Raw genomic sequence first — 25586 nt, forward strand, 5'->3', positions numbered from 1 at the left:
AGGTTGGTGCAGTCTGGTTCATTCTGCCATATTAAAATTCTTATTAATATATTTCACTTCAATAAAACCAGTCGATTTAGATGTCACCGCATTTTTAGGTCACCTACAACGTCATATCATAGCAGCTTGATTCCTCATATCTTCTGGCCTTTATTAATTTCATCATTATCGACACTAGACCTTCCATCTCTTTTCAAGCAGATGGACATGAATGCATGGCCTTGATGCTCATGCACTCCTCCAGCTGTCTAACAGCGCCCACACACACTCACAGTCACCTCCTCTGGAGAGCAGCCAGTCCCATAATGCCAGTTGGTGTGGCATCATACAGCAGAAAATCAGCCTTGCGTCTTCAAGAGCCACCGTTGATGCTGATGCTGAAGTTCAGACGGCAGTAAATCATATTTAAATGTGCTGGAGGCAGATGTGGATATATTTAGCTACACACACACACACACACACACACCTCGTTTAAAGTGATTTTGCTGTGTGAAAAGAAAAAACGTGCTTTATTTTTTTTATTTTTTTTGCGCGAACCATTATAAATGACTTTCATTAGTGTAACCTGTGTAGTCAGGTTGATATTCTTGAGAAGTTACCATTTAGATTTAATTATTGGTGCCAGTTATTAGCTTGATCTTCACCACTGAAATACGTATTTTCCTGTAAGTCTATGACGGTGCATTTCTTATCATCACAGCACTATCCCATATGCCTCATGAATCCTTTCAGTTAATGTTAGCATTAAACTCCTCACTGTATTTGTGTTAAAGCAGCAGCGGCATGAGCTCTATGCCACTGATTTCCCCTGCGATGAGAACAGCATCATGTTAATTATTTCAACCATCTGCTGCAGCCCATGATGGAGGCGCCCTCCACCTCACACAGATTTGTACCTGTCAGTCAAATTGTGGGACCAGCACAATTCGAGCTGTGGTGGGAAATGAATCTGGAGATCACAGTTTAACTGGACTCTCTGAATTTACACTCAAAGAAGCCTCAACATCTGGCTATTTTTGGAGAGTTTTGGCATGGGAAATGTCGAAAGCAGAACTTTCTACTGCTTGTTTAAACTAAATGAGATGTTTCACGATACACATTTATGTAAGTGTGTATCTTGAAACTTCACAGGATTATTTTAGTTTATTGTTAACACCAACAGATGTTTCTGTTGTTTGGTTCTCTCCCACCAAAAATGATTACACTTCCTGGAAGGTGATGTCATTAAGGAACTGGCTTTTGTTAGTTTCAATAGGATTTAGAAAAATAAAATCAGGATGGAAAATATCTTGAAGATAAAGGGGGAAAAATTCAGGATCTTAAGAATTTCAATAAATAAATCAATCAATCAATCAATTAAAAAAAAAAGAAGAAGAAGAAAAGGCACTTCCTGGAGGATGATGTCATTAAGAAACTGGATTTTGTGAGTTTTAAGGGATGAAAGAAAGAAAGAAAGAAAAGGAAAGAAAGAAAGAAAGAACTTTCTGCTGATGTTTTCTCCTCCAGCAAAAATAATGTCACTTCTTGGAAGATGATGTTATTTATAAATTGGAACTAAAAAAAAAAAAAAAAAGGATGGAAATGGAAAAGATATTTACAAGAAAAAAAATATATATATTATAATTTTTTTGAACAATATTCACAGTATAATGTTTTGTTTGTTTGAAACATCGATTAAATAAAGAAAAATAACACTTGGAATATTAAAAGCAAAAAAAAAAAAGGAATTAACTGCTTTTCGGTTAAAATTAAAAGTCATTGCAAAAATAAACATCCTTCAATAATGCTAAAGTTCAGCCATGTTGTTGTTATTATTATGATTATTATTATTGATATTATTGGAATATTTTGATCAAATTATTTGATTTCAAATATTAAAAATTACATTAGACAGTGTGACTTATGTTAATCAACCAGTCAAGTAGGTTGATAACTTCATAATTATATAATCTGAATATTCAGTCTAGAAACTTTATTGGTCAGTCTTTAAATGGAGGAAATTCAGTTCAATAATGCATTGCTACCAAACGCAACTATATTTGATTACATGCATGCAGCAGTGGCTGTCTCGGTGTGCTTTGAATTTGGAATGAACAACACCTTAGCAATCTTTATTATACAGTATATTATTAAACAATATTTTACAGCCACATTTGTTATCTGACCTGGTGTGCCTGGATTCATTTAATCTGCCCCGAAACAAAATACAAGGCTGAATTAAGAAAGAGCAGCGTTTCCTGATCATTGTGACTGATTTTGTGGTGCCTTTATACACAGCTTCCTCCTGCAGTTATATCTCCTGCAGCAAAACACTTTGATTCAATTATTGATTGGTTTAAACAGCCTTTAATTCTTTGCAAATGTGCATACAGCTTTTTAAAGAAATGAAACATGTTTTCAAATGTAAGACAGTGCAGAAAGGACAGTGTGGCACTGCACTTGCCTGGGGTCACTTAATTAATTTGGAGGTGCTCGTTAATACAAACCACATGCGCCGCCGATGACCTGCCACAGGAGCTCAAGGAGGGTCGGAGAAGACATACTCAGCCCTATTCAGAATGACACAAAACAACAGACTGTGACACCTGTGGCCTTCCAATGAAACTGCTGAAAGGTGAGCACACTACAGAAATAAGCATATATGCAACATATTACTCTTATTTACAAAGGGTGCAGAGTTCAAGGAAACAGCTGTGAATGGACTGAGAATAGAATGTGCTTTTATAACTTAGAATTTAATAGCTTTTTACAGAAGTGTCAGAATGGCTGTAGATCCAGACTGAGAGCTTTCAGTTTGCTGGAAGTCTAATTCTATCATGCATAAAGTCAGTGTCTTAGGAATTCTGAAAAACCACCATGTTTAAGTATGGAAATATTTGTAATATTTTCATGAAAAATAATTTTATCTTTATCTACAAATGTTGGTTTATTTTAGGACGGATCAATAAAATTATATATTTTTTATTACAACGGGAAACAGGAAATAAGCTTAAAAAAGATTAGATGAGAAAATGTATAATTATGTAAAATGATAATTATGTAAAATATTCAGAAATAGCTGTTTAATATTATTTAGAAAACAGCATAAAGTATTATTCAGTTAATCACTAATCACCTAAAACAAAATCAAGGGAGAAGTGCATGGTGTGCTGAAGTAAATGATATTTGTATTAAAAAAAAAAAAATCAGCTTTTCGCTTCATAATTGAAGGATTAGTATCATGGATGATTGTGATGTTTTTAATCAACTCTCGTTCTGACGGCACCCATTCACTGCAGAGGATTCATTGGTGAGCAAGTAATGTAATGCTAAATTTCTCCAAATCTGAAGAAACAAGATGAAGAAACAAACTCACATCTTGGTTGGCCGGAGGGTATAAGTAAATTTTCAGCAAGTTTTCATTTATGGGTGAACTATATCTTTAAACACAACATGAAGCACCATTATCTTTTAATTTGTATTCGTTGAGAAATTGCATGGTATTACATTTTGATAAAAGATTTGGAACAATATGCACAAATGCTTCATGTATAAGACCAAGAACATGCAGTTTTGGTTTTATGTTGGCATGAGGCTCAGTGTGCCACTAATAGCACCAAAAATAATGACTGTCTGCCATTGGTTCGGCCAAATGTTTAGTCCCTCCCCAAACTCAAGCAATTGGTTGAGCAGGAAGTTGACATGTCAGGCCACTCAAACAACAGAGCAATGTTTGAAAGTGTCACAAAAATGACACAAAGCAGTGTTAAATTTGCATTAGAGCATATCTAGTTGTAGCTAATAGACAAATAAGGATGAGCTTTAAAAAATGTAATATAATGAAGTGATACAAATTTGATGTAGATTTTCACCATCGTTTTCATCGACATCTAGATCTGAACCAGAACTAGAACTTAGCTGTAAATCGCTAAAGTTTTTTTCTCCTTCATGGCTGGAGCTCACAGGCCACCAGCGCTGGAGCAGAGGATGCTGGGAAGAGCACACTTCTTGCCAGCAGAGTGTAATGGCTGGTGAAAGCAGAAGCAAACTGCACAGAGGCAGATAAAGGTTTCCTCAAGGTGCAGCTCCGATGACTAGTTAACCCCTTGAAATTATGCCGTAGTTTCAGACTCGATTCCAAAGTCCTGGAATTGGGTTACAAGATAATTTCACAGGCCACTTGGTTGTCTTCCTTGGCAGTTCAACTGGCTAATTGAAGAAGGCGATTTCCGGGCCCTGAAACTGTTTAAGAAATGATACTTCCAATTTGAGTAAAGGGATTTTCTGTGACGTGGAAGTTGCAGGATTTTTGAATATATATGAACGTATTTTTCATCAAAAACACGCTGAAAGTAGCACAGTGAAAGTCTTGAGTTAGTTGAAGATCACTTTTTTTAAGTAAAACATTTTGTTTTCCATTTGTGTTTGTTTTCAGGTGATTTCTGAAAAAGTTAGAAAAAAAAAAAAATTAGAAATCCCCACCCAGTAAAGTCATGGAAAATCATTTGAGCCATTTAACATTTGATCTTTGTTCTTTGCTCTTTATATTAAACAAAATATTTTGATGGCTTTAATTTACTTACTGCTTTAGAGTTTTTTTTGTGTTCAACAAATAAAACTGAACTGCACCGAATCAATAACATGTTAAAATTAATTTACAAAAATAAATTACAAAATTCACAAATAGACAGAAACAAAAGAGCTGTGAAAGTTAATTATGAAGATTTCCCCTAGATCATATAAGAGGGAGTTTTACTGATGCACAGAAATTATATTAATCTACATGTCAATCAGTATTCAGAATTAAAATAATTATATATGTATACTGTCAAAATGTCATTGTTTCTCTATATTATTTTTAGATACCAAAGTAAAAAACGATTAATTAACATGTTATATTTAAAAATATATATATTATATTTGTATATTTGTCAAACTCTTTTTTTAATTAAAAAATGAATTACAAATTTTTTCTAATTTAATTCACACACACACAAAATTAACCAAACATTTTTTTTTTTTTTTTAGTTTATGAAAATTCCAATAAATATACAGTAAACAGACAAAGTCACGACAACATGAATGCGCAAAAATGCACGCGGTAGTCAGCGGAACACACATACAGTTTTTGGCAGCCCAGCCATTATGATATACATTAAATACTATAGTTATATTTCAACTAATGCTTAAACGTTGTAGTTTCAACGGATGTCTTTAAATGCGTTATTATCTAACTTCAACCACACCTGTTTCAAATCCCCGCCCTCCAAAGAATGACAGCCAACCAAAAATAACATAGATAATGATTGGCAAGTAATTTAGGTTTTTGATTGGCTAAAGAAACGCAGGCAGTTCTTCTCACTATGGCAGTTCTGAGGACACAGATAATATCTGATAACTCTTTATACTCGATAGCTAAATAAAGACAGTACATAAATAAGTATGTTTTATTAGGGGTTTCCATCCATCAAACCTATGACTCAATGAATAAGGCTTGCTGCCTAAACGTTTATTGATTGTTGTTTACTCTGTTGCAAAATTAAAATAAATTGAGATCAGTCATAAGAAGATTAAGCGAGTTGAGATCCCTTATTAGAGTACATATATCAAACCTTTTAAATAACTTTTATGCAAAAAAAGAATCAACACATTGGCGCTTTTTGGAACAATAATACGCATGAACGGTGAAGTTTAACAGCCTTATATGTGAAGGATTGTGTTTGTATGGCGCCCGCGGTGGATCAAACTTCATGTTCAAACAAAAGCGCGAAACGCCTTCCCCTCCGCCTTCAGTCCGAGCGGACGGCTGCTCCGCGCGCGCGCGCACCCACACACCAGCACACACACACACACACTCGTGCGCACGCACTGAGCGAAGGGACGCGTGTGTGAAAGACAGAGCCTGTGAATAATTCTCAATCCTTCTGCGACCCGTTCGGCTTTTGGATGATCCATAATAACCTCTCATAATAATCTAGAATAATAATTAATAATCAATAATCATCCGGATCAACATGTCCCGCAGAAAGCAGAGCAACCCCCGGCAAATCAAACGTAAGTTCCTCTGTTTATTATTATTATTATTTGTTTCAAAGCCACGCGGAGTAAAGTTGGACGAAAGAGAGATAGAGATAGATCCGTTTATTATGACAACTGCTAGCAGCAGGTGCAGATCTTCTTCTTTCAGTCCTTCTTCCAGTAAATCTATTTGATGATTCGGTGTTTTTATATTTGGCGAGGCTTATTTTTCGCGTGGTACGGTCAGTGTAACATTTTAAAGAGTTGTTTGTTATGCTTTCATTTTGAATTTACTTATAACCCGTGCATATTCTAGCTTTGTTGTGTCTTTGCTTATATGTAATATTTATGCACGTGCTTATTTAATTCGGAAAGTTTCATATAGTGTCAATCACAGAGACTGAATAAAGTAGTTGTTTTCGATTTGAAGATGTTACGCTGTTTCTTGCAAAGCCTCGGGTCTGTTTACAGTCAGTCCTTTTTGTTGAGGCAATGTGTTGATTTTTGTCAAAATAGTGATATTTGAAGTCTTTTTTGATATGTTTTACATTTTTCTTTGTTTTTATTCTTTATATACATTTTTAGATTTATTATAGGCTATCAGACAGAATAAGGTAAATCAATAATTAAATGCAACTGTTTTTGTGCTTTTGTAATAGTTATGCATGTGTTTGTTTAGTGCTGGAAGTTTTGTGTTCTGTAGTGAGAATCTCATGACCTGATTTTTATTTTTATTTTTTATTTTTTCTTGTTTTAGATTTGAAGATGTCCAGCTGATTGTTTAAAAAAAGGTGTGAATAATGTTTTGAGTCGATTCAGTCTTTTTGTTTTTGACCATTTGAAGATGTTTTCCATGATTAACAGGCAATAAATTGGTTATGACATTTCAATGTCATGTTTTAATTCAACATGTTTGGCATGCTGTATAAAATGATGAAAGCTGATTTGTCATTCAGTTTTTAGGTCACTGTAGTTTTACGTCAAACGTTTCTTTTAAAGGTTTTTACGATCTGTTTAGAGTCATCTGTGGATATCAGAAAAAAATTGCCCATAATCCCTAATGTAAGCTAATAAAGACTGAAATATCATTCCTGTATTTATGATGATGCAATTAGAAAAAAAAGAGTGAATTAATTACTTGCCTTTTTACTCGATATCGAAATGTGTTGTTGCATTCTGTAAATGCATTCTTCCAAAAAGTATTTCTGTGGTCTAAAATAAATTTCATATTTAATAAATATGACACATCTAGAATAATCTGCAGAGCTCTACAGAGTTAAATAAATAATGTGTTTCATAAAATATACAGCATCAGTAGCTTGGGCATTTCAATTTTTTTTTAGGCCCTATTTTTAGGACAGTGTTATGAATATTTTCAGCACGTCGCGAAGTGAAAGGTTTAGACAATAAGATTGCAGTTCTGTCTTTTGGATAAATAAATAGGCTGGCTATTGTTGCATTCATCTTTCGTGAATGAAAGAGCCGAGGTGCGATCTCTGATCAGGGCCTTTAGAAGTGTGTGTGTGTGTGTGTGTGTGTGTTTGGACCGCAGAAAGGAAGGACGAAGAATCTTGGTCCTCTTTTGTGAAATGTTTTTCTCTTTTTTTAGGAACATGTTAAACTGAGCCAAGGAGATGGGAACAAGCGAGATAAACTAGTTACACAATTCTAAAAGCCTTGTATTTATCGCTGCTCGATATTTGTATGTTGGAAAGGAAACATTTCTGTGGTGTGTATGAATTTGAGACCGTATATGCTTCTTTTGAGCTCATGTACATATATTTTAGGGTTCAAGTTAAATTTAACTGATTTAAAAATATATATTCCTTTTGAAAATGGCTTATTTTGACCATCCTGTCATTTGGGTGACACATTGATTTGTATTCTCTTAGACTTTTCAGCAAATATTGTTTGACTGCATTAGTATACAGTACAGTAAATACAAATAGGTTTGAAGGCTTTCAGTCAGTGCAAAGCAATCTTTGCATATTTTGTTTGATGTGGTACTTTCTGTTATCGCATTCGACAAGCATGACAGCTTTTGAGAACCCGAAATCAGCTTGAGTCATTAAACAGTTGACCGAGGTGTTTGCATGCAAATCGATCTGCGTCGATTTCCTTCTGAAATGCATCCGAGATGTCCAGGAACTGAGGTCTGAGTTATCTAACAGCTCTCACAGCTCATTCATGATATCAGGGTATTGTCTCTGGTTCCAAAAGGTCACGCGGAGCCCATAGTTCCTCTCTCCGGCACTTCAGGAAGAGGGAAGAGAAAGGAAGAGGCCGTCTGATCCAGTGCACAGAGAGACAGAGTCATTCTAAAGGACAAAAAGGTTGTCGGGCACTGTAAACCCCCCTCGACCCCACCACCACCACCGCCATACATTGGTCGGTTATCTAAAATTGTGATTTATGCAGTATTTTAATATTTTGCTTATTCTCTCCCCTTGGGTGCTCTCTGAGCAATGATAAAAAGGCTGTGCTGAAAAAGCACCATTAATTTGCAGCGATGCCTGTGAGATAGGGCCAGATAATGGGAAAGATAAGGCAGGGAGATATACCATCAGAGCTGCGATTATTACCATTAAAATTCCAACCCAGCAATCTGCAGCCGGCTGATAATTCCCTCTCCGTTTCCACCACTTTGGATGATAAGGCAAAAAATAGTCATCCACTGCTCCTTGATTAGGCTGCCTGGATGTCCTGATAATACTGTGATAAATTATGTATTTCTCCTCCTTGTTTTTATGGCCATGAAACGTTACATCTGATTCCATTTTTTTATACATTTTTATTTTGCTTTGGTTTTGGTCCCTGCCCCCACCGGCGATTTGAAGACCCCTCTCACCCTTTCCTCTTTCCGTTCTTCTCATCGTAATAAGGGTTTGATAGAGAGGTTATGGAGGGTGAGATGTTTTCTATGGGAGCTCATATCTGTGTTATCAGCTCATCTCCACTAGCGGCTGCTCACCGCTGTTGTTTTTAGCCCTTATCACCTCATGCCAATATGCCAATAAATTGGTCCGATTGTTAACCGGGCCGAGCCGGGGCCAGTGAAAATTTATGACAGGAAGAGATGAAAATATTGCTGATGTGTTAGGGATGAAGCACGCTTAGCTTCACAGGAGAGCGTTCTGTCTCAGTCTGTTCTGAGGAATGCCTGGTGTCGCTTTAATACGCAGGGCTGATACACAGGTTGAAGAATGGAAAGCATGCCCCGTGGTGTAATTTGTCTGTAAAATAGCCCCCCGTGTTGCACGTGTGGACTTGGAGAGCAGGCAGGTTGATGGGTAAGGACTCTCTCCATCTGTTTACACTCGCTGCAGGTCTGTACGCTTCTAAACGTCAATTTGCTTTGTGAGATGATAAACTGTACCGTGTCTCTGCTCTTTTTCAAAAGCTAGTTGCCTTGTTGTCTTCTGCCTACATAGGTATCATCATTAAAACATTTCAGCTACATTTAACTCACACTCTTTCACTTTTAAAACTGAAGCATCATGCTGGAATTTGTGTTCAGATTCTGTGAACAGTAAAGCCGGCTTTCTTTAATTTGATTGGTCATCTCAATCACTTTGACATTGACGAGCACTGATCGTTGAGGCAGACCAGCCTAAAAATGCAACTTTGAAAACTTGATCCTGAATTATGCATTAGGCAGACGCTCAAACTTGAATATTGCACTTGACTTGAATTGCATTTAAAGTGTACATTTGATCAGACCATGCACTTCAAGAGAATCGAACCCATGACCTTGGCCAAATTGTTGCCCCTGATTTTCGACGTTCTTGATGCTGCTCTGCTGCATTTCCACTGCGTTTGGATGACAAAAAGTAAAACTTTTAGACTAGTCTTCTTCAGCGAACTCACAGTGCTCATCAATGTCAAAATGATTGCGATGGCTAATCAAATAAAAGAAAATGGACCGTACTGCTAGCACCATGCTCTGCAAAGAAATGGAATAGAAGTCATTTTAGAAACAGTTGATTTCAGTACAGTTTGGATTTAGCATGTTTATAGAATTTAGAATAATAGTATATTTTTTATTAGATTATACTTGTAATACTTACTTTTTGATCAATATTTCTTTCATTGATCTTGTTGCTGTGCATTCTGGGATAGCCTTATCCCATATAAGGGACCCAAGGGGCGATCACACTGACAGCAGTTTGTAGTCACCTAAAGTCATTCATTTTAAACAACCATTGGGAATGTCACTTTATGCAAATGAGCAGTAGTAGTAGCATGCTGTTAAGGCAGGATGTTCACTAGATAAACTAATTCTAACCACCAGGGCTTCAACAACACAGTCAAGTGCAGTTTTATTTCTAACATCAAATATTTCAGCTGACAGTTGACAAAGGAAACACTGACTGACTGACTGAAATAGCTACTTTAAAGTGTCTTTTTTTGAGATCCAGAATCAATCCAAATGAGGATTACACTCAAAACTGAAGTATATGGAGGATTTGTCAGCTTTCGGTGCTGAAGACCTCGGGTGGAGGTTTGTTTTTGCTCTATGTGAATGTGTGTGTGTGTAATGGACTGTGAGTATGACTTCATATTAAGTGTGTTATCGTCTTGGCCCCGCCCAGCAGATGATGATGTCATACGAGAGCTCCACCAGGCCTATCAGGTGACACGTCTGTCTCTGGACGGGGTTTATCACAGCAACTTATAGTGGTGCAGTGAGAGTGTTTGCCGACTTGGCTGCCAACATGTCAGTGTGTGTGTGTGTGTGTGTGTGTGTTCATGGATATGTTTATGTTGGAGATGAAACAGGATGGTGTGTGTGGTTTGTATTCAGTGGTTCACCAGTCAGTTGATTTACTGTATTCTGTTCTATTTTTGAGCCTTTTTATTTGATCAAATTATTGAATGTATATGGAGCTTACATTTTTGTGTCTGTGGTCTGTTCATTGTGTTTCATTATTAGGGAAATTATTGCCACTGTGAGACTGTGTTTGTGTCAGCTGAACTATTGTCTAAACCAAATCAAGCATCCAATGGTTTTGGAGGAGGACGTTGTTGTGGTAATAATGAAACTCCTCTGAGAAGACTTTCTCTACTTGAGACCTTTTTTTGGTAAATTCCTCTGATGAAAGTGTGCAGTTTTTTGTGTTCCTCATAGATCTGTCTCATGACGGAATGCCTGCTGGATGCCAACTTTCCTTTTTCGACATCTGTTGGCTGCCAATAACAGCTTGCATTGTTTTGCCTTGTCTAAGCTGACGGAGCCATTTGACTCCACAAATTTACAGAAAGCAAATGCACCGATGTATAGACAGTATTTTTAATCTCTTGCTTTTATCAAGACACAAATGCAATTTTTTGCACAGTAAAAAAAAATTCATTGTTTAAAATTGTCACTATTGACAGGACAAAAAAATAGAAAGTCAAGCTAAAAAGTTTTTTTTTTTTTTTTTTGTAATGCATGGAATCTCTCTTTTTGAATCTTTGTGTTTATATATATATATATATATATATATATATATATATATATATATATATATATATAATATAATATATAGACATTTTAAATTGTATATTATGATATTCGGTACACATGGAACTGCTGATATATCCCTGTTTTATTAGGGTTTTTTTTGTGTGTGTGTGTGTGTCTTTTTTTATTGGGTGTTTTTCATGTTCTCAACTAGATGTTTACTGTAAATAAATAAAAAGCATGCAATTATTTATGACAAAATTACCAGAATAAACTGATGCATTTCTGAATGCACAATGATCTATATATAAAAAAAGAAATAGTTAATCTGAAAGAAAGTTGTCTGGAAAAGAACAGTAAACATTAATGTTTGCTTTAGTGCCTGCTTTGTGTTTATTTCATGTTGAAAATGCAATGCAACATGAGTTGCGATATGAAAAAAAAATCAGACCCATTTTACTTTTTTTATTTAATTGAATTTTGTGTAGCTTGCATTTTTTGTTTTTGTACTTGCATGGACTATATTTCAGGTATTGTTATTGCTGGTTACCAGAGAAATGAACTGATTAGGAATGTTGTGTTTTTAAGCGTCACTGTTGTAATTCCATTGAGTGAGTGTGTATGTAGAGTGTCCACTTACATTTCCTGGGAAGAAAATACAGATGTGCATGAAGAGTTTGCACATCCATCATTGGAGAGGAGGAATGCTGTCATTTCTGTCTCTCTGATCCATCCTTTCTCCCAAACATTCCCCTTTTCCAGTCCTCTCCTGCTGTCAGTTTGTCTGTCTGTTTCTCTCACTGTGTTGGAAAACAGTCCATGATGCATCAGGGTTAGTGGTTTCAAAAGGTGGAGGTCATTTCCTGCCAAAGTTTCCTCTTTATCTTCCTTTTTCCTGAATTCCTCACAGATGATTCCTGATGGCAATTTCTTTCTTTTTTTACTGCTCTGATATTTGCACAGAAAGAAACACTGTAAACAATATTTTCATCTCAAAAGAGGAACTCATCAATTTATGGTTGTCCCTTCAGATTCACATTAGTTTAAACTCTGAATTCATTCATTCTCATGAGCCTGTTAGTTGTTAATCATTCAGTAATTTCCTTACGGTTGATGATAGGAATAGTTTACCCATAAATGAAGATTGTGTCATTATTTACCCTCTCTAATTAAAAATTTAATTATAAATAAAAAAAATATTAAATTGATCAGAAGTTATAGTAAAGAGTTTTATTGTTACAAAAGTACTTCAAATCATTGCTGTTCTTTTGAGCTTTCTGTTCATCACAGAATTCCCAATAAAATGTATCCCAGTTTCCACAAAAATTTTAAGTTTTCAGTTTAATTGATTCAGCAAATCAGCATCTTAGAATGATTTCTGAATGATCATGTGACACTGAAGATGCTGAAGATTTTAAAATGAATAAAAATAGAAAACATTTATTTTAAATTGTAATAATATTTCATAATATTACTGTTTTTACAGTATTTTTGATCAAAAAAATACAGCCCTGGTAAGCATTTTTTCAAAAAACATTTACAATCTTAGTAACCTTATGCTATACTTAGTAGAGTGGACTCATTTTAGTTATTTTGACCACTTTCATAGTACTTTTCGATTGGTTTCTCCTTTCACCATGTGTTCACAATCAGTGTGAGCAAAAGATTTTTTGGGTGAACTGTCCCTTTAGTCAACTTTTTCCTTTGACTCTGTCTTGAAGGACCTAACAAGATCACGTCTCAGAAATTGTACTTGACTAATCTGTGTCGTCTGTTGTTTAGTTTATCAGTGATCAGTCTATCGAGCTCCAGGTAACAATTGACTTTCAGCCTTAGAGTTAATAGCCTTGTGTCTTGCTTAAACAGATCAATATTGGTATTAATTAATCAGCTCTATCGGTCACGCGATCTGGTTCTATTGGTTGTTACATCAGCACAATATCAATAGGGAAAGTGTACTCCCTGATCGCCATGGCAACTTCATCGCTCAGGTCAAAGAAAGTTTATCTTATCTTGCTGCAGAGAGTGGCAAACTGCTTCGAAATCTAGTTTAGACTCTCAGATCATCGATTGGGCCCTTTCTGCTCTGTCTGTCTCCTTGCTTTCTCTGGCCTGCATTCAGATCAAGATAGAAATGGAAGGTTGGATCATCAGTATTTAAAGTCTGATATTGAAGAATAAAGATGACTTTTACATCTCAGATGATTCTTCAGGACACCAATGAAATTAAATAGCAGGGTATAACATACGTGACCCTGGAGCACAAAACCAGTCTCAAGTCACTGGGGTATATTTTTAGCAAAAGCCAAAAAACATTGTATGGGTCATTATGATATTAAGTAAAAATCATGTTCCGTGAAGATGTTTTTGTAAATTTCCTACCGTAAATATATCAAAACGTAATTTTTGATTCTAGATTTTCAAATACCGGTAGTTAGTTAGTATCTCAGTCAAATATTGTCTGATCCCTTATGTATGAAACCATACATCAATGGAAAGCTTATTTATTCAGCTTTCAGATGATGTACAAATCTCAATTTCAGAAAATTGACACTTTAGTGTTTGTGATCCAGGTTCACATATTTTATATGTTCATGTATTTTTATTTTCTTTATAAAAGAATTACAGATGCATCTCAATAAATTAGAATGTCGTGGAAAAGTTCATTTAGAGTTGATTAACTGATTGGCACATCACCATATTTTAATTTGTTGAGATAGTGAATTGGTGGGTTTTTGTCAAATGTGAGCCAAAATCATTAAAAGAACCAAAGACTTAAACGACTTCAGTCTGTGTGCATTGAATTTTTTTAATACACAAGTTTCACAATTTGAGTTGAATTACTGAAATAAAGCAACTTTTCCACGACATTCTAATTTATTGAGATGCACCTGTATATTCCTTTCACAATCCGAGCAGTATTTATCTGGCATGAAAACAGATGAATTAGAATGACAGTGTTAAATGTACAGCATGAAATGTGCAAGAAATAGAACTAATAATACTTCAATAACATGATGAATAATGAAGTAAAGATAGTTGTCAATGTAGTTTTACTAGTTACTTTATTAGTGCAGCCCGTCTGCAGCGTTCAACAACTTCTCTCTCTGTCTCTCCCACTTGTTCTCCCAGAGGTCCCAGTTGTAGCTCAGTTTGCAGTTTGGTTCCAGCATGGTTATATACCTCATCAGGCTCAGAATAGCCCCCGGGGAGCCCAACACACAGACGCTTGCACCCCCCCACCCACCCACCCACTCCTGCCTATGGGACACAATCGCTTCATTTACCCTTCTCTGTTTGGCCCCTGCCAAATGAGAAACCGAGAGAGAAAGAGAGAGAGAGTGAAGGGGCCACAACATGAATTCACTCATTTCACTCACACGTCTCCTTCACCTTGGCTCTGAACATCACCAGCGTGAGATACAGCTCAATTAAGTGTTTCACGGGTTAGACCGCCAATCTGCCCGCCAAAACTTTATCAGCGGAAATCTTAGCATGTAATGAATATGGATATTGACTTGTGTAAAGAGTGTTTGTGTGTGTGTGTGTGTGTGTGAGAGGGATACGTTTTTTCTGAGCTTATGATACATTTTTTATTGAAATATAAATACCAGATCTGATGTTTTGAGAAATCTGAGCACAGTGTGAGACACTTTCTTATTTACGGTTAATGTTACTGGTGTCTTTAGAGAAACAACTGAGATGATCTTGTCTGTTTTTACTTGTTTTTCCATTTACCTATTTATTTACTGATTACTTTCTTATTATGTTGATCTCTAATGAATGTATGTTTGTTTTATGCATTATTTATTTGTCATTTACCTATTTATTTTCTGATTATTTTATTCTTTTGTGTATGTATTTTTATTTATCTCCAATTTTCGATTTCTGCCTTTATCGAACTTGAGATCTCATTTCAAACTCTTGAGGAGACACGTGAGATTGAGTCTTTTTCTCAGTAGAAAGAGTCTTTTATTTGCATTATTTGCGTTTAATTTCCTTTTTGTCTAGGAGTAATAAGTGAGATTTTAAAGAGATCTCTTTTTTGTGATTTTCTGTTTCTTTGCAATAGTAAACATGGATTGCACACAAATGCACATCATGAGCTCATGATGATGATGTCACTTTTTTGCTAATTTTAAAGGGATAGTTCACCCAAAAATGAAAATGATGTCATACAGTAATTACTCACCCTCATGTCATTCCAAACCCGTAAGTCCTTCGTTCATCTTCAGAACACAAATGAAGATATTTTTGATGAAATACGAGAGTACCGCGTGTTCTACGTCATCATGCCAACTTCTGTGTCAGTTGTGGAGAGTTGTCAGTTGTCTTGTTGTCTATGCAGGGTCAGAAAGCTCTTGGATTTCATCAAAAATAACTTAATTTGTGTTCCAAAGATGAACGAAGGTCTTACGGGTATGGAACGACATGAGGGAGACATGAGATCCTTTACAGGGAATATATTTTTCATATTCATTGACCTGATGACAGATATATTGAAGTGTGAGTTTCTGGCAGGAATTAGAGCAGCGTGTGTGTATCTGATGGAGGGGTTTAGGCATTTCTCTGGCATTTCTTGGAATACATCATTATGGAAAGGTGCTGGGGAGGATTAAACATCAGGCCTTTCACTTCAATTTGTACATCAGCGTTTCCTCAAGCCTGTAATATAAAGCGGACATCATGTTTCAGACTGACTGGAAAATCACTGGAGACAAAGCTCTGGAAAATAAACAGATCAACAATTTAAGTCAGATGTGTAAGAAATACAAAGTAAACCCCCAGAACATGTTAATGCTTTAAGGGCAAAGCTGTGCATTGATTTGACAGGGTTTGTCGTGTCATGAGATGGACTTTCTGTAAAAACCTGTTTTATCATCTGATTCACGCATATCTGTATTTTGCGTTCATATGTGTCAGGACACACAGAGAATGTTTACCAGGATTTGACTTTAAAGTGAAAGTTCACACAAATCTGAACATTCTGTCACCAATTACTCACCCTAATATTGTCATAAATCTGTATGACTATCCTTTTTTTTTTTTTTTTTGTATACATGTGTTTGAATGTTTGCTAGGATTTGCAGAGGCACACATTTGACCATCATCAACTTTCTTAAGCACTGAAACAGGATAACACATGGGTCAAATGATAAGAGAGAAAAAAAAGAAAGTGCTGATTGATTGATGTCTGGCTCTGCATTTGACAGCGAGTTTCGGATGATCGGATCATTGTGTTTGATTCCCTCTCTCAGATTGAAGCTTGGCAAACGTGAAGGACAAAAAGGTCACATATATATTTGTCTCCTTCTCTCTCATCTCCCACTGGTCTCATCAGAATAGTCATAGCACAGTGATCAAGTGTGGTAGCTTCTGCTGTGAGGTGATTTACATTCAACATTATTCATTTTTACATGAGTTTTGTCCACATCTTTTAGCTTTGAGGAGAGTATGTATGCTTCTTGGCTCCTTAAATTTGATAAATTGCCTTTAACAGATATTCAAATTTCCGTATGCATTTTTTCATATTTGAAATACTAGAAATTTGTCATGTACAGAAACCTTGCACACTGAGTCCAATGCGTATTAATTAATCAGTTGCTAAAAAAAAAATCACAAAACAGCACTAAACTAAGTCTTCAAGCAGCGAAGATGATTTTGTTTTCTTCTCACTTCTTAAAAAAAAAAAATCTTCAAAAGAAAGGAAATATATGATCCATCCAATCCTAAAATATAGTGAGTTCTCCCTCCTTATTACGAAGCGTGGGATAATCCCGGGTGATTCACCATTTATTTCAGGATATCAGTGGCTCAGTTTGATGCATTTGATAGTGATACTACAGCCACAAATTAAAAAAGAAGACAACCGATTTCTGTGAACTCAGTGTGCAAGGATCTCTATACAGTGCTTTGTGCTGTGAGACGAAGTGGATGAACTTGACAATTGCCATTCTGGATTTTGGCTCTCGCTTGAACGGTGACTCTTAACTGTCAAAAATCACCTCTCAAAATGCTTGCTATGGATGCGACAAGAAAAAAAAATCTAACCCGATCCAAAAAAAAATACTACGGACGAATATTTCGGAGGCATTGTGTAAATGTGATTTACATAACGTGAGGTCGTATTTATTTTTTAACGTGTAAAAATTTAGGGCGAAATTTGACTACATTTACATGCACAATTTTTGGTTCAATCAGGTTGAAATCATTCTGATTAATGAATCTGAATGTAGTGTTTACATGAACGCTAAATAAAGTGATCGGGTTGATGTGATTGTTTATACAAGATTCAAATCCGAATTTTCTTTTTCTTTTTCTTTTTTGCTCAAATGTGAGAGAAACTCAGAAACTCATTTTATAATGCATCATAACCAACGTTCATTGAGCACCAATCTGAACCAAAGCACTTTATAGGGAGGACAGAAACACGATCTGATCGTGATGCGGGAGGGTTTGTGTGTGAAAGCAATGCACCATTGAATGTTTGAAAGGACTAAAATCAAGGACGTGTCCTGGACTGTTCATAGATGGTTTAATCATAATGATCTCAGTCTCCATTCATTTTTCATGTTTTTGTGAAGATTAGCTCCTGGAGGTGTACATTTGAAAGGACTTTAATGAATGTAGTAAAATGACTTTCACCATATTATCTCCAAACAAAACGGTCCTTGTTAGATAACAGCTCCACTGAGAAGATTGCACACATCCATCTGTGTTTTAAATTTTTTTCTAAAGCTCTCGTTTTCTTTCTCTCTGACTTTCTCTCTTTATGGCAGTTTAAAAGATACAGAGCGATAGAAACATAGGAATTTTATATTTCAGATTTTTTCCCCCCAGGTTCATAGACTTTTCATACTTCAGTATTTAACTAGAACTGTGTTTTTATGAAGACAAATGGCAGCATGATTAACAAGATTAGCTGATTTGAGTTCATCTACTGTAAGTGGTCAAGGTTTGGCTGGTTATCATGACAAGTTAGCTACTTCTGGTAGATACCAGCCTTTTTTTAAAAAATTCAAAGAAATTAGTTCAAATTCGTCCAAAAAACCAAACGTCACATGGATTTGCGCAGCTTGTCAGTTAACAACGGCTCTGTGTAATAATAGCTGATCTATGTGAAATGAAATCACGCACCTGATGGAGTTTACTGCTGATTAGAGAACCGGCTTTACTGACGAGATGTGCATTGATTATCGGCTGATATTTATCATGCACCCCTAATATATATAGATATACTTTATTGTATTGCTAACTTGAATGTTCAATATATATATATATATATAGATATATCTATATCTATATCTATATATATATATATATATATATATATATATATATATATTTATTCATATTAATATTAGGTATATTTTGAAGCAAATAAAACCAAAAATAGCCTTTCAGTCAAATAATATAACATATATATATATATATATATATATATATAAACATATCTCAGAACTGTAACTAGGAATTAAGAAAAAATCTCAGAGTTAAAAAAAAAAAAAGCTTAAAGTAAACAAGGGGTTTTCAGTATGTAGGCCAACTACAAATATTGTGTGAATTCTGTTATTTTTTAATCTGCTTAAATATATCAATTTAACAACCAATATGACCACTAATATATTGTACATCCCTTATAATAAAATATAATGTAATCTGGGAGGACCAAGTGACTGTCATGGAGATGCATGGGGATGTTGATGGATTGCTTTCTCCAGACGTTATTGACATCCTACTGTACGTGTGGTCATAACAGCCTTTAAAACCTGCTTTGAATAAGGGAACGTACAACCCCTTCACTAAAAACTATCCTGGTCTGTGACGCCAAAAGCAGCAGACTGAGAAAAGAAGTCCATGTGCTTCTGTATTTGCATGCATTGGATGGAAGTGTAGTGTGACCAGGCCTTTAGCGTGGAAGTGTGCTGATCCGGATCTGAGGTGTGAACGGGTCAGTGGCCACGCGTTCGCAATGAATAGGCCTCAGCGTGTGATTGCATGTGTCTCTAGTTTTCAGGCATGTGTGGGTCCGTGTGGTTCCCTCAGGACTTTTTGTTCAGCACCTATCGGCATATCAGCTGAGAGTCCTTCAGCCTGGGCCTCTTATGCACCATGTATGGCTTTGTAGAAGCAGCCAGGATTGTGGGCAGTGCTGGGCAGCAGGATAGCTGCAGGCCTTCTCTGCAGTCAGTGGATTAGAGGTGGCCTGCTTTCACACATACACACACACACACACACACACACTTACACCAGTGTGAAATCGGGCTCCGCTCTCCTCTCCTCAAATGATAAAGCCTCTTCCTGACCATCTGTAAAATCCTCCAACTCTGTGTCTAAGTTGAGTTCAGAGTCCAGTCTCCACTGCCAGAGCCTGTGAGACAGAGAGATAGTTGAGTGACAGAGGATAGAAAGGAAAAAGAAAAAGTGCTAAAACAGTTTCCGCCAATATTATGATGCATTTTTGTCACACTGTTTATTTTTAATCCAGCGAGTTAATTCATTATTTAATTCATTTGTCAAAATTAAGCCAAAACATCAATCTATACGTCAAATATCTTTTCACAATTTAAATTTGCAGGACTTTTCTATAGAAGCTTATTTTCTTCTGTTAGATAAAAATATCAAACAGATAATTGCAAGTTTTTATTTCTTACTTATTTAATTTAATTTTATATATCTCCTCATGCCCCGCTCACTGATTTGTTCATGATGTTGTTCATAAAGCTGTTGTATTTCATAATTGTCTAAAAATCGAGATCTATGCTTGAAAGCACATTGAGATGAGTAGCTAAAATGAGTGCGACGTCTTTTCAGACTCTTGCATCCATTTCACAGCGCTTTGGCAGTCAGACGTATTCTGTGGTTAAGCTGGGTGCATTTTTTCCATATTTTGACATTTGTAAGTCAATGGTAACGCTCTCCTCAGCTGTGTGATGAAGTGGAATAAAAGAGTCTATCATAATCACGACAGAAATTATGTCCAATTTTTTTTTTTTCTTTTTCTGTGGCTTTTGAGTTGAGATGCATGTCTAATCTCTGGTGATTGTGTGGCATTTTGGAGGGGGGCTGGGGGGAGGAGGGGGTCGACAGGGAACATTGGCCTTCGTCTCGGCCAGCACATCAGCTTTCCATCCTCGATGTGAATCACGCTGTCGCCTGACTCATCAGAGATGGAACGTTGATTGCTTTTTGACACCCCTCCAGCATGGACTCGGTCCTGCATAAATCATGCAATTTGAACACACCCAAAGTTTGGTGTGTGTGTGTGTGTGTGTTACTTCTCTTTCCTCTTTTTAAAGACACTGATTCCAAGTGCTCTGACAGTCTGTGTATGTGTATGTTTAAAGTGGTGTGGTGATTATTGCTATCGGTTTTTGATTCTCAGTAAATTGCAAGAAATTTCTATGCTGCAATCTTCCTTTTTTTAAAGTGGAAGCAGAATGTGTTTGTCACATCTGTCAAACAGCTGAGGAAAAATATATATATGGTTTGAATTTAGTGGCACAGAGAGTGGTGTTTTTTTTTCCAAATATGAATCAAGTTATGTAATGCTTAGTGCTGAAAGTGTGGACTCATTGGTGGTTTATTAGACTGATGTCACATTTCAAATGCTTTTATTTGTATAATAGGGCTGAAACGATTACTCAATAACAATGTCAACCGTTTTTCATTTTTACATTTTGTAACCTTTTTTTGTTGTTGAGTAGTCATTATCTCATGGCCTAATGTAAAAGCCTGCAATAACGCGGGTTGACCAGGGTGGCGCTGTAGTGCACGACTTTAATTCAGCTCTATTAGATGAAATTCAAAAGAAAAGGACACAAACTCCACAAGCGAACCTGATGCTGCTGAAAGTGGTTTTATATATATATGTATGTATGTATGTATGTATATATATATATATATATATATATATATATATATATATATATGTATATGTATGTATATGTATTCTGATAGCTTTAGCATTCTGATAGCTTTAGACCAATTTAAAGGTAAAATGTATGTTTAGTATTGGATACTACTAATTCTGCACTACATAGTAAGCATACTGTTCTCAGATACCCAGAAGATCTGCTATGCTGTATTTCCAAAAAAGAGCACACTTTATAAGATATAAATGTATATCACAATGCAGTGCACTAAACTTGTCTTTCCATTTCCAGTGAATATCAGCTGCAATGTCAGCTGCAATTTTACCATTTTATCATTCTGTTAAATCATTATTTGATCGGACTGCCAAAAGACGTTTTGGCACAGATGCCAGAATTCCAAATTTAGAAATGCAAAACCATATTTTACTTACTGAATTAGACTAGATGTGAAACCTAATGAGGTTATGTGACTAATAATGTTTCGTACTCCTGAAGCATTATAATTGCATGTGAAAAGCCTAACAAGTACACTAGTTATCCATTCTGAACACAGTCCGTGTTTGTCACTTACTGATGAAAGCATGTGTCATGTCAGATTCGGATGGTATTTAAGGAGCGTTCAGTTTGCAGAAGAGCAGAATTAGGTTAACACCACAGGGCCTAACGACAAACATCTGTTTTATTTTAAGCGTTGACCAATGGGACATTGAGCTTTGAATGAGTTCAAGAGCTTAATTTTAGTTTCATCCTACAAGTGTCCCCCAGGTATGCAAATGAGCTGTCTGTAATTGGTGGGCTTAACAAAGGGGAGGAAAGTTACTTAATTAGGCAGCACAAATGAATGCATGTTATCCAGCAGGCTTTTTTTCATGCCTAGCTTATGCAAAGAACACGTCACAAAATTATACAGGTCACATGCTATACCTGAGCAGGACAGTTTTTACTTTTTGTAATTCTGTATCAGAATCTGTGCATTTGTATTTACTTTTTTTTTCTTAAATTAGCATTTATACACTACTACTTATAGATGAGACATGCTGCAACACCATTGATTTATCCATATTTTGATGTAGAAAAACTGAAACTAAAAAATTATTTGTTTTATTTACAACTTTTAAAAATACATTTCTTTCTTTTTTTTTTCTTCTTTTTTTTACAGTGTGAGATATTAAAGTCTGGCTGCACAATTCTGAATCCCAGCAGATATTGTAGGTCATCCGGGTATTGTTCACCTCCCGTATCATGAATACTAAGTATCCTTAGACTTCTGAGATACTGCTTTTTGCATACTTTGTAACAAGTAGAGATTCAGATGCAGGGCTTGACAGCAGTTGGTTAAAAGTCATTGCAAAAATGGCTCAGAAAGTAAAGTTAGTTCAGAGTTCGTTTTATGCGGATGCCATTTGGTTTGTGTTTTGTTGTCTAATGCAATGAGATTCACTCAGTTTTAAGCATGGCTTAAGTGTCCAAATTTTCTTTTTTAAAGGCCGCTGATCTGCACATCTCAGGTCTGTTACTAAAAGCTTTCGCAGTTCCTTTCGGCAGCACAAGTGCTGTTCTCTGAGCCCCAGCCCTGTTTCTGTTGCTCCACGTGTTTCAAAAAGCAAGAAAAAAAGAACACAAAGTACAATATCGGCTTCAACAGGAATCATACTGCTGTTTCTCCTCTTAATCTCGACACTGATCTTAATTCCAATAAAACGTTTCCTTTTTTTTCTGGACCAGGAGGCACTCCAGTCGTGTTTCTGTGGTCATACTTTATTGAATATCATTTTAGATAAGAATATAATCCTCTCAGCCAGATGATGTATATTGACCAGCTTTTTTTTTTTTTTTTATCAATATTGTTCAAGGCTAGAGACCTTTTAAAGTGGTGTGTGAGTTTGTATTGGTGTGTACTTGTGTGTCATTTCATACTCTTGACTTCTGATCTATTGCACTAAACCCACTTGATCTGGTCACGAGGGTCTTGTATTAACCTGAAAGGGTTTATTTGATGATAATGACCCACTGACTGTACATCGTCCTGCATATTATGTAGCTGTTTACCAAACAAGTCAATGATTTCTTCTGATTATGTGTGAAGTCATTTGTACAGTTTAACAGTCATTACAAAAATATCTGACCGCAAGATGCCACCATTGACCAATGATTTTGATTAGGCATAATCACATCTTTTGTTTCTTACTATACAATATTTATTTGTATATTCATTGTTAAAAATAATTGTTTGTTGTGCTGAAAAATTAATATGATAATTTTTTTGTATGCATTTTTTAATTATGTTTGAAGTGAGAGTACCTATCTGTTAGTCTATAATAAAAATGGTAAATTTTTACCATTTAAAAAAAAAATATATATTTATTATTAATATATTATTTTATTTATTTATGTTGTGTGTGTGTGTGTTAATATGTGTATATATAGCTTCATGCATTGTGTCACACTTTTTGCTTGACTTTTTTCAATGAACAGATTTTTCACTCAATGAATCTTCTGGAGTTTAGTGTCTATTTCTGAGTTTTAAAACCTTTATTTTCATTGTAGAGGGTCAGAGCCGCTCAGTGTCTCTCTTTAACAAAGTACTGTGCTGTTCTCAAAGTCTGGGGAGGATAGAAAGCTTTATCATCTGTTGGTTGACTGAAAATCATCATGTTTGTATTAATGTGACAGCACAGAGTTGTGTGTGGTCTTGTTGGATGTGACTGCAGGACCTCTTCTTATCGTCCAGTGCTTTTGCTGACTAGTAGGAAAGGGGGGAAAAAACGTAAAAGGACTGAAATAAGATGGAGAGCAATTGAAGTGAATGTCGATTGTGATGGTGTTGATCAGTTCTTGCAGTTGGCGTGAGATGGATCCAGATTGGAGAAGTTCTGGGTGGCAGATGTCCACATGAGAGCCCACACTGAGGTGACATCTCACCCCAAAACCTCACCCAGGAGGAAGTCAGAATGTGTGTTTTCCTCTAATTTACATCAAAATGTGTTCACCAAACCCTCTGTAGTTCTCACATAACCCAGCTTACACCTGCTTATATCCTCTTCTTCTTACTGTATCTCTCCAGCTCTCTCCGTGAAATCGGCTTGGCATTAAGCGATGCAACTTGAAATTCTCAGTACTGGCGTCTAGGCAGTGCATCTTTGTAAATTTGTTTGTAACAGTGCTGTTCTCTAGCCACAGACGGTGTTATCAGCACCAGATGAGCATTGACTTCAACCTTTTAATTGACGGTTGAAAGAGAGTGAAAAACTAATGAGAGCCATAAAGCACCTGCTGGATAAATAATTAGGCTGTTTCACAAAAAAAAAAAAAAAACCTAAAATCCTGCCTTAAAGAAGAAAAAAAAAAGGTTTCTTTATTCTTCTGAAGTGAATATTGTCAGTGAATTCTCAGTGTTTTTCTTCCTTCATTTCTACTGTAGAGGATTTTCTTCAGTGTATTTTTGTCTAAAGACTCTGAAGGCTGACTGCACTGAATAATGAATGTGTATCACTAACAAAAGCACATTTAATCGGAATATCTCCAGCCCTGAATAATCACGCAGGGAAATATTTCCCTTTGACATGCCACTTATGAGCTAATCCTTCAGAAAGATGGTTATTGAACATTTAGATTAAAGATGTTTGGAACATGTCTGTATATTCTGCTGCAATTGTTCGGATGATAAATATTATATCTTCATTGCTTATACTAAATTTGCATGTGCTAAAGGAAATATTAGTGTTTGCAAGGTAGTAAAGGTTTAATGTTAAAGTTTTATAGGTGGAAGTATGATAGTGTTCGTGTCATGACAGCTTGTGATAGACCATATATGAATCAGGCATATTAATTGAAGATATTGGGCAATTATAGGAGATTATTAGCTTCAACAAATAACTAAGAGGTCATTTTGCCTAATATACTGTAAGTTACAAAATATATAAAAGTATTGTCAATGGTACACATTTTGCTTTTGAAAAAATATAAAAGTTTTTAATATTGTGCTTTTAATGCAGCAATTATTTCCTGTCATTTAACAAGGATTAAGTAACCAGAATGTTCTGAGTTTGGACTGAAGTTGAAATTCATTAATTACTATAAACAAAGTTTCAAAAAGTTGCAACATTCTTAATTTTGTGATAGATTTTTAGAAATGCCCTGATGCACTGTACATTTTTAAAAGTATTTTTAGACATATTTTTCAAACATGATTTTTATTAAAAAATATATATTTTTAATTAAGAAGAAAATAGAGATGCACACTTATTAGGATTAAACTTATTAGGATTAAG

General features: G+C 35.7%; 1 protein-coding gene across 2 annotated transcripts in view; it reads left to right on the forward strand.

Annotated features, from left to right (window-relative positions):
* Positions 1-5789: 5789 nt before the first annotated feature.
* Positions 5790-25586, forward strand: part of LOC128029983 (zinc finger protein ZFPM2) — a 135086-nt gene continuing 115289 nt past the window's right edge. For both annotated transcript variants that reach the window (XM_052617431.1, XM_052617432.1), the window contains exon 1: positions 5790-6033. In XM_052617431.1, the coding sequence (XP_052473391.1) occupies positions 5994-6033 (40 nt within the window). In that variant the 5' untranslated portion in view covers positions 5790-5993. The remainder of the gene's footprint in view (positions 6034-25586) is intronic.

The sequence above is a fragment of the Carassius gibelio genome, chromosome A16 (genome assembly GCF_023724105.1).
Source record: "Carassius gibelio isolate Cgi1373 ecotype wild population from Czech Republic chromosome A16, carGib1.2-hapl.c, whole genome shotgun sequence".
NCBI classification, from domain to species: domain Eukaryota; kingdom Metazoa; phylum Chordata; class Actinopteri; order Cypriniformes; family Cyprinidae; genus Carassius; species Carassius gibelio.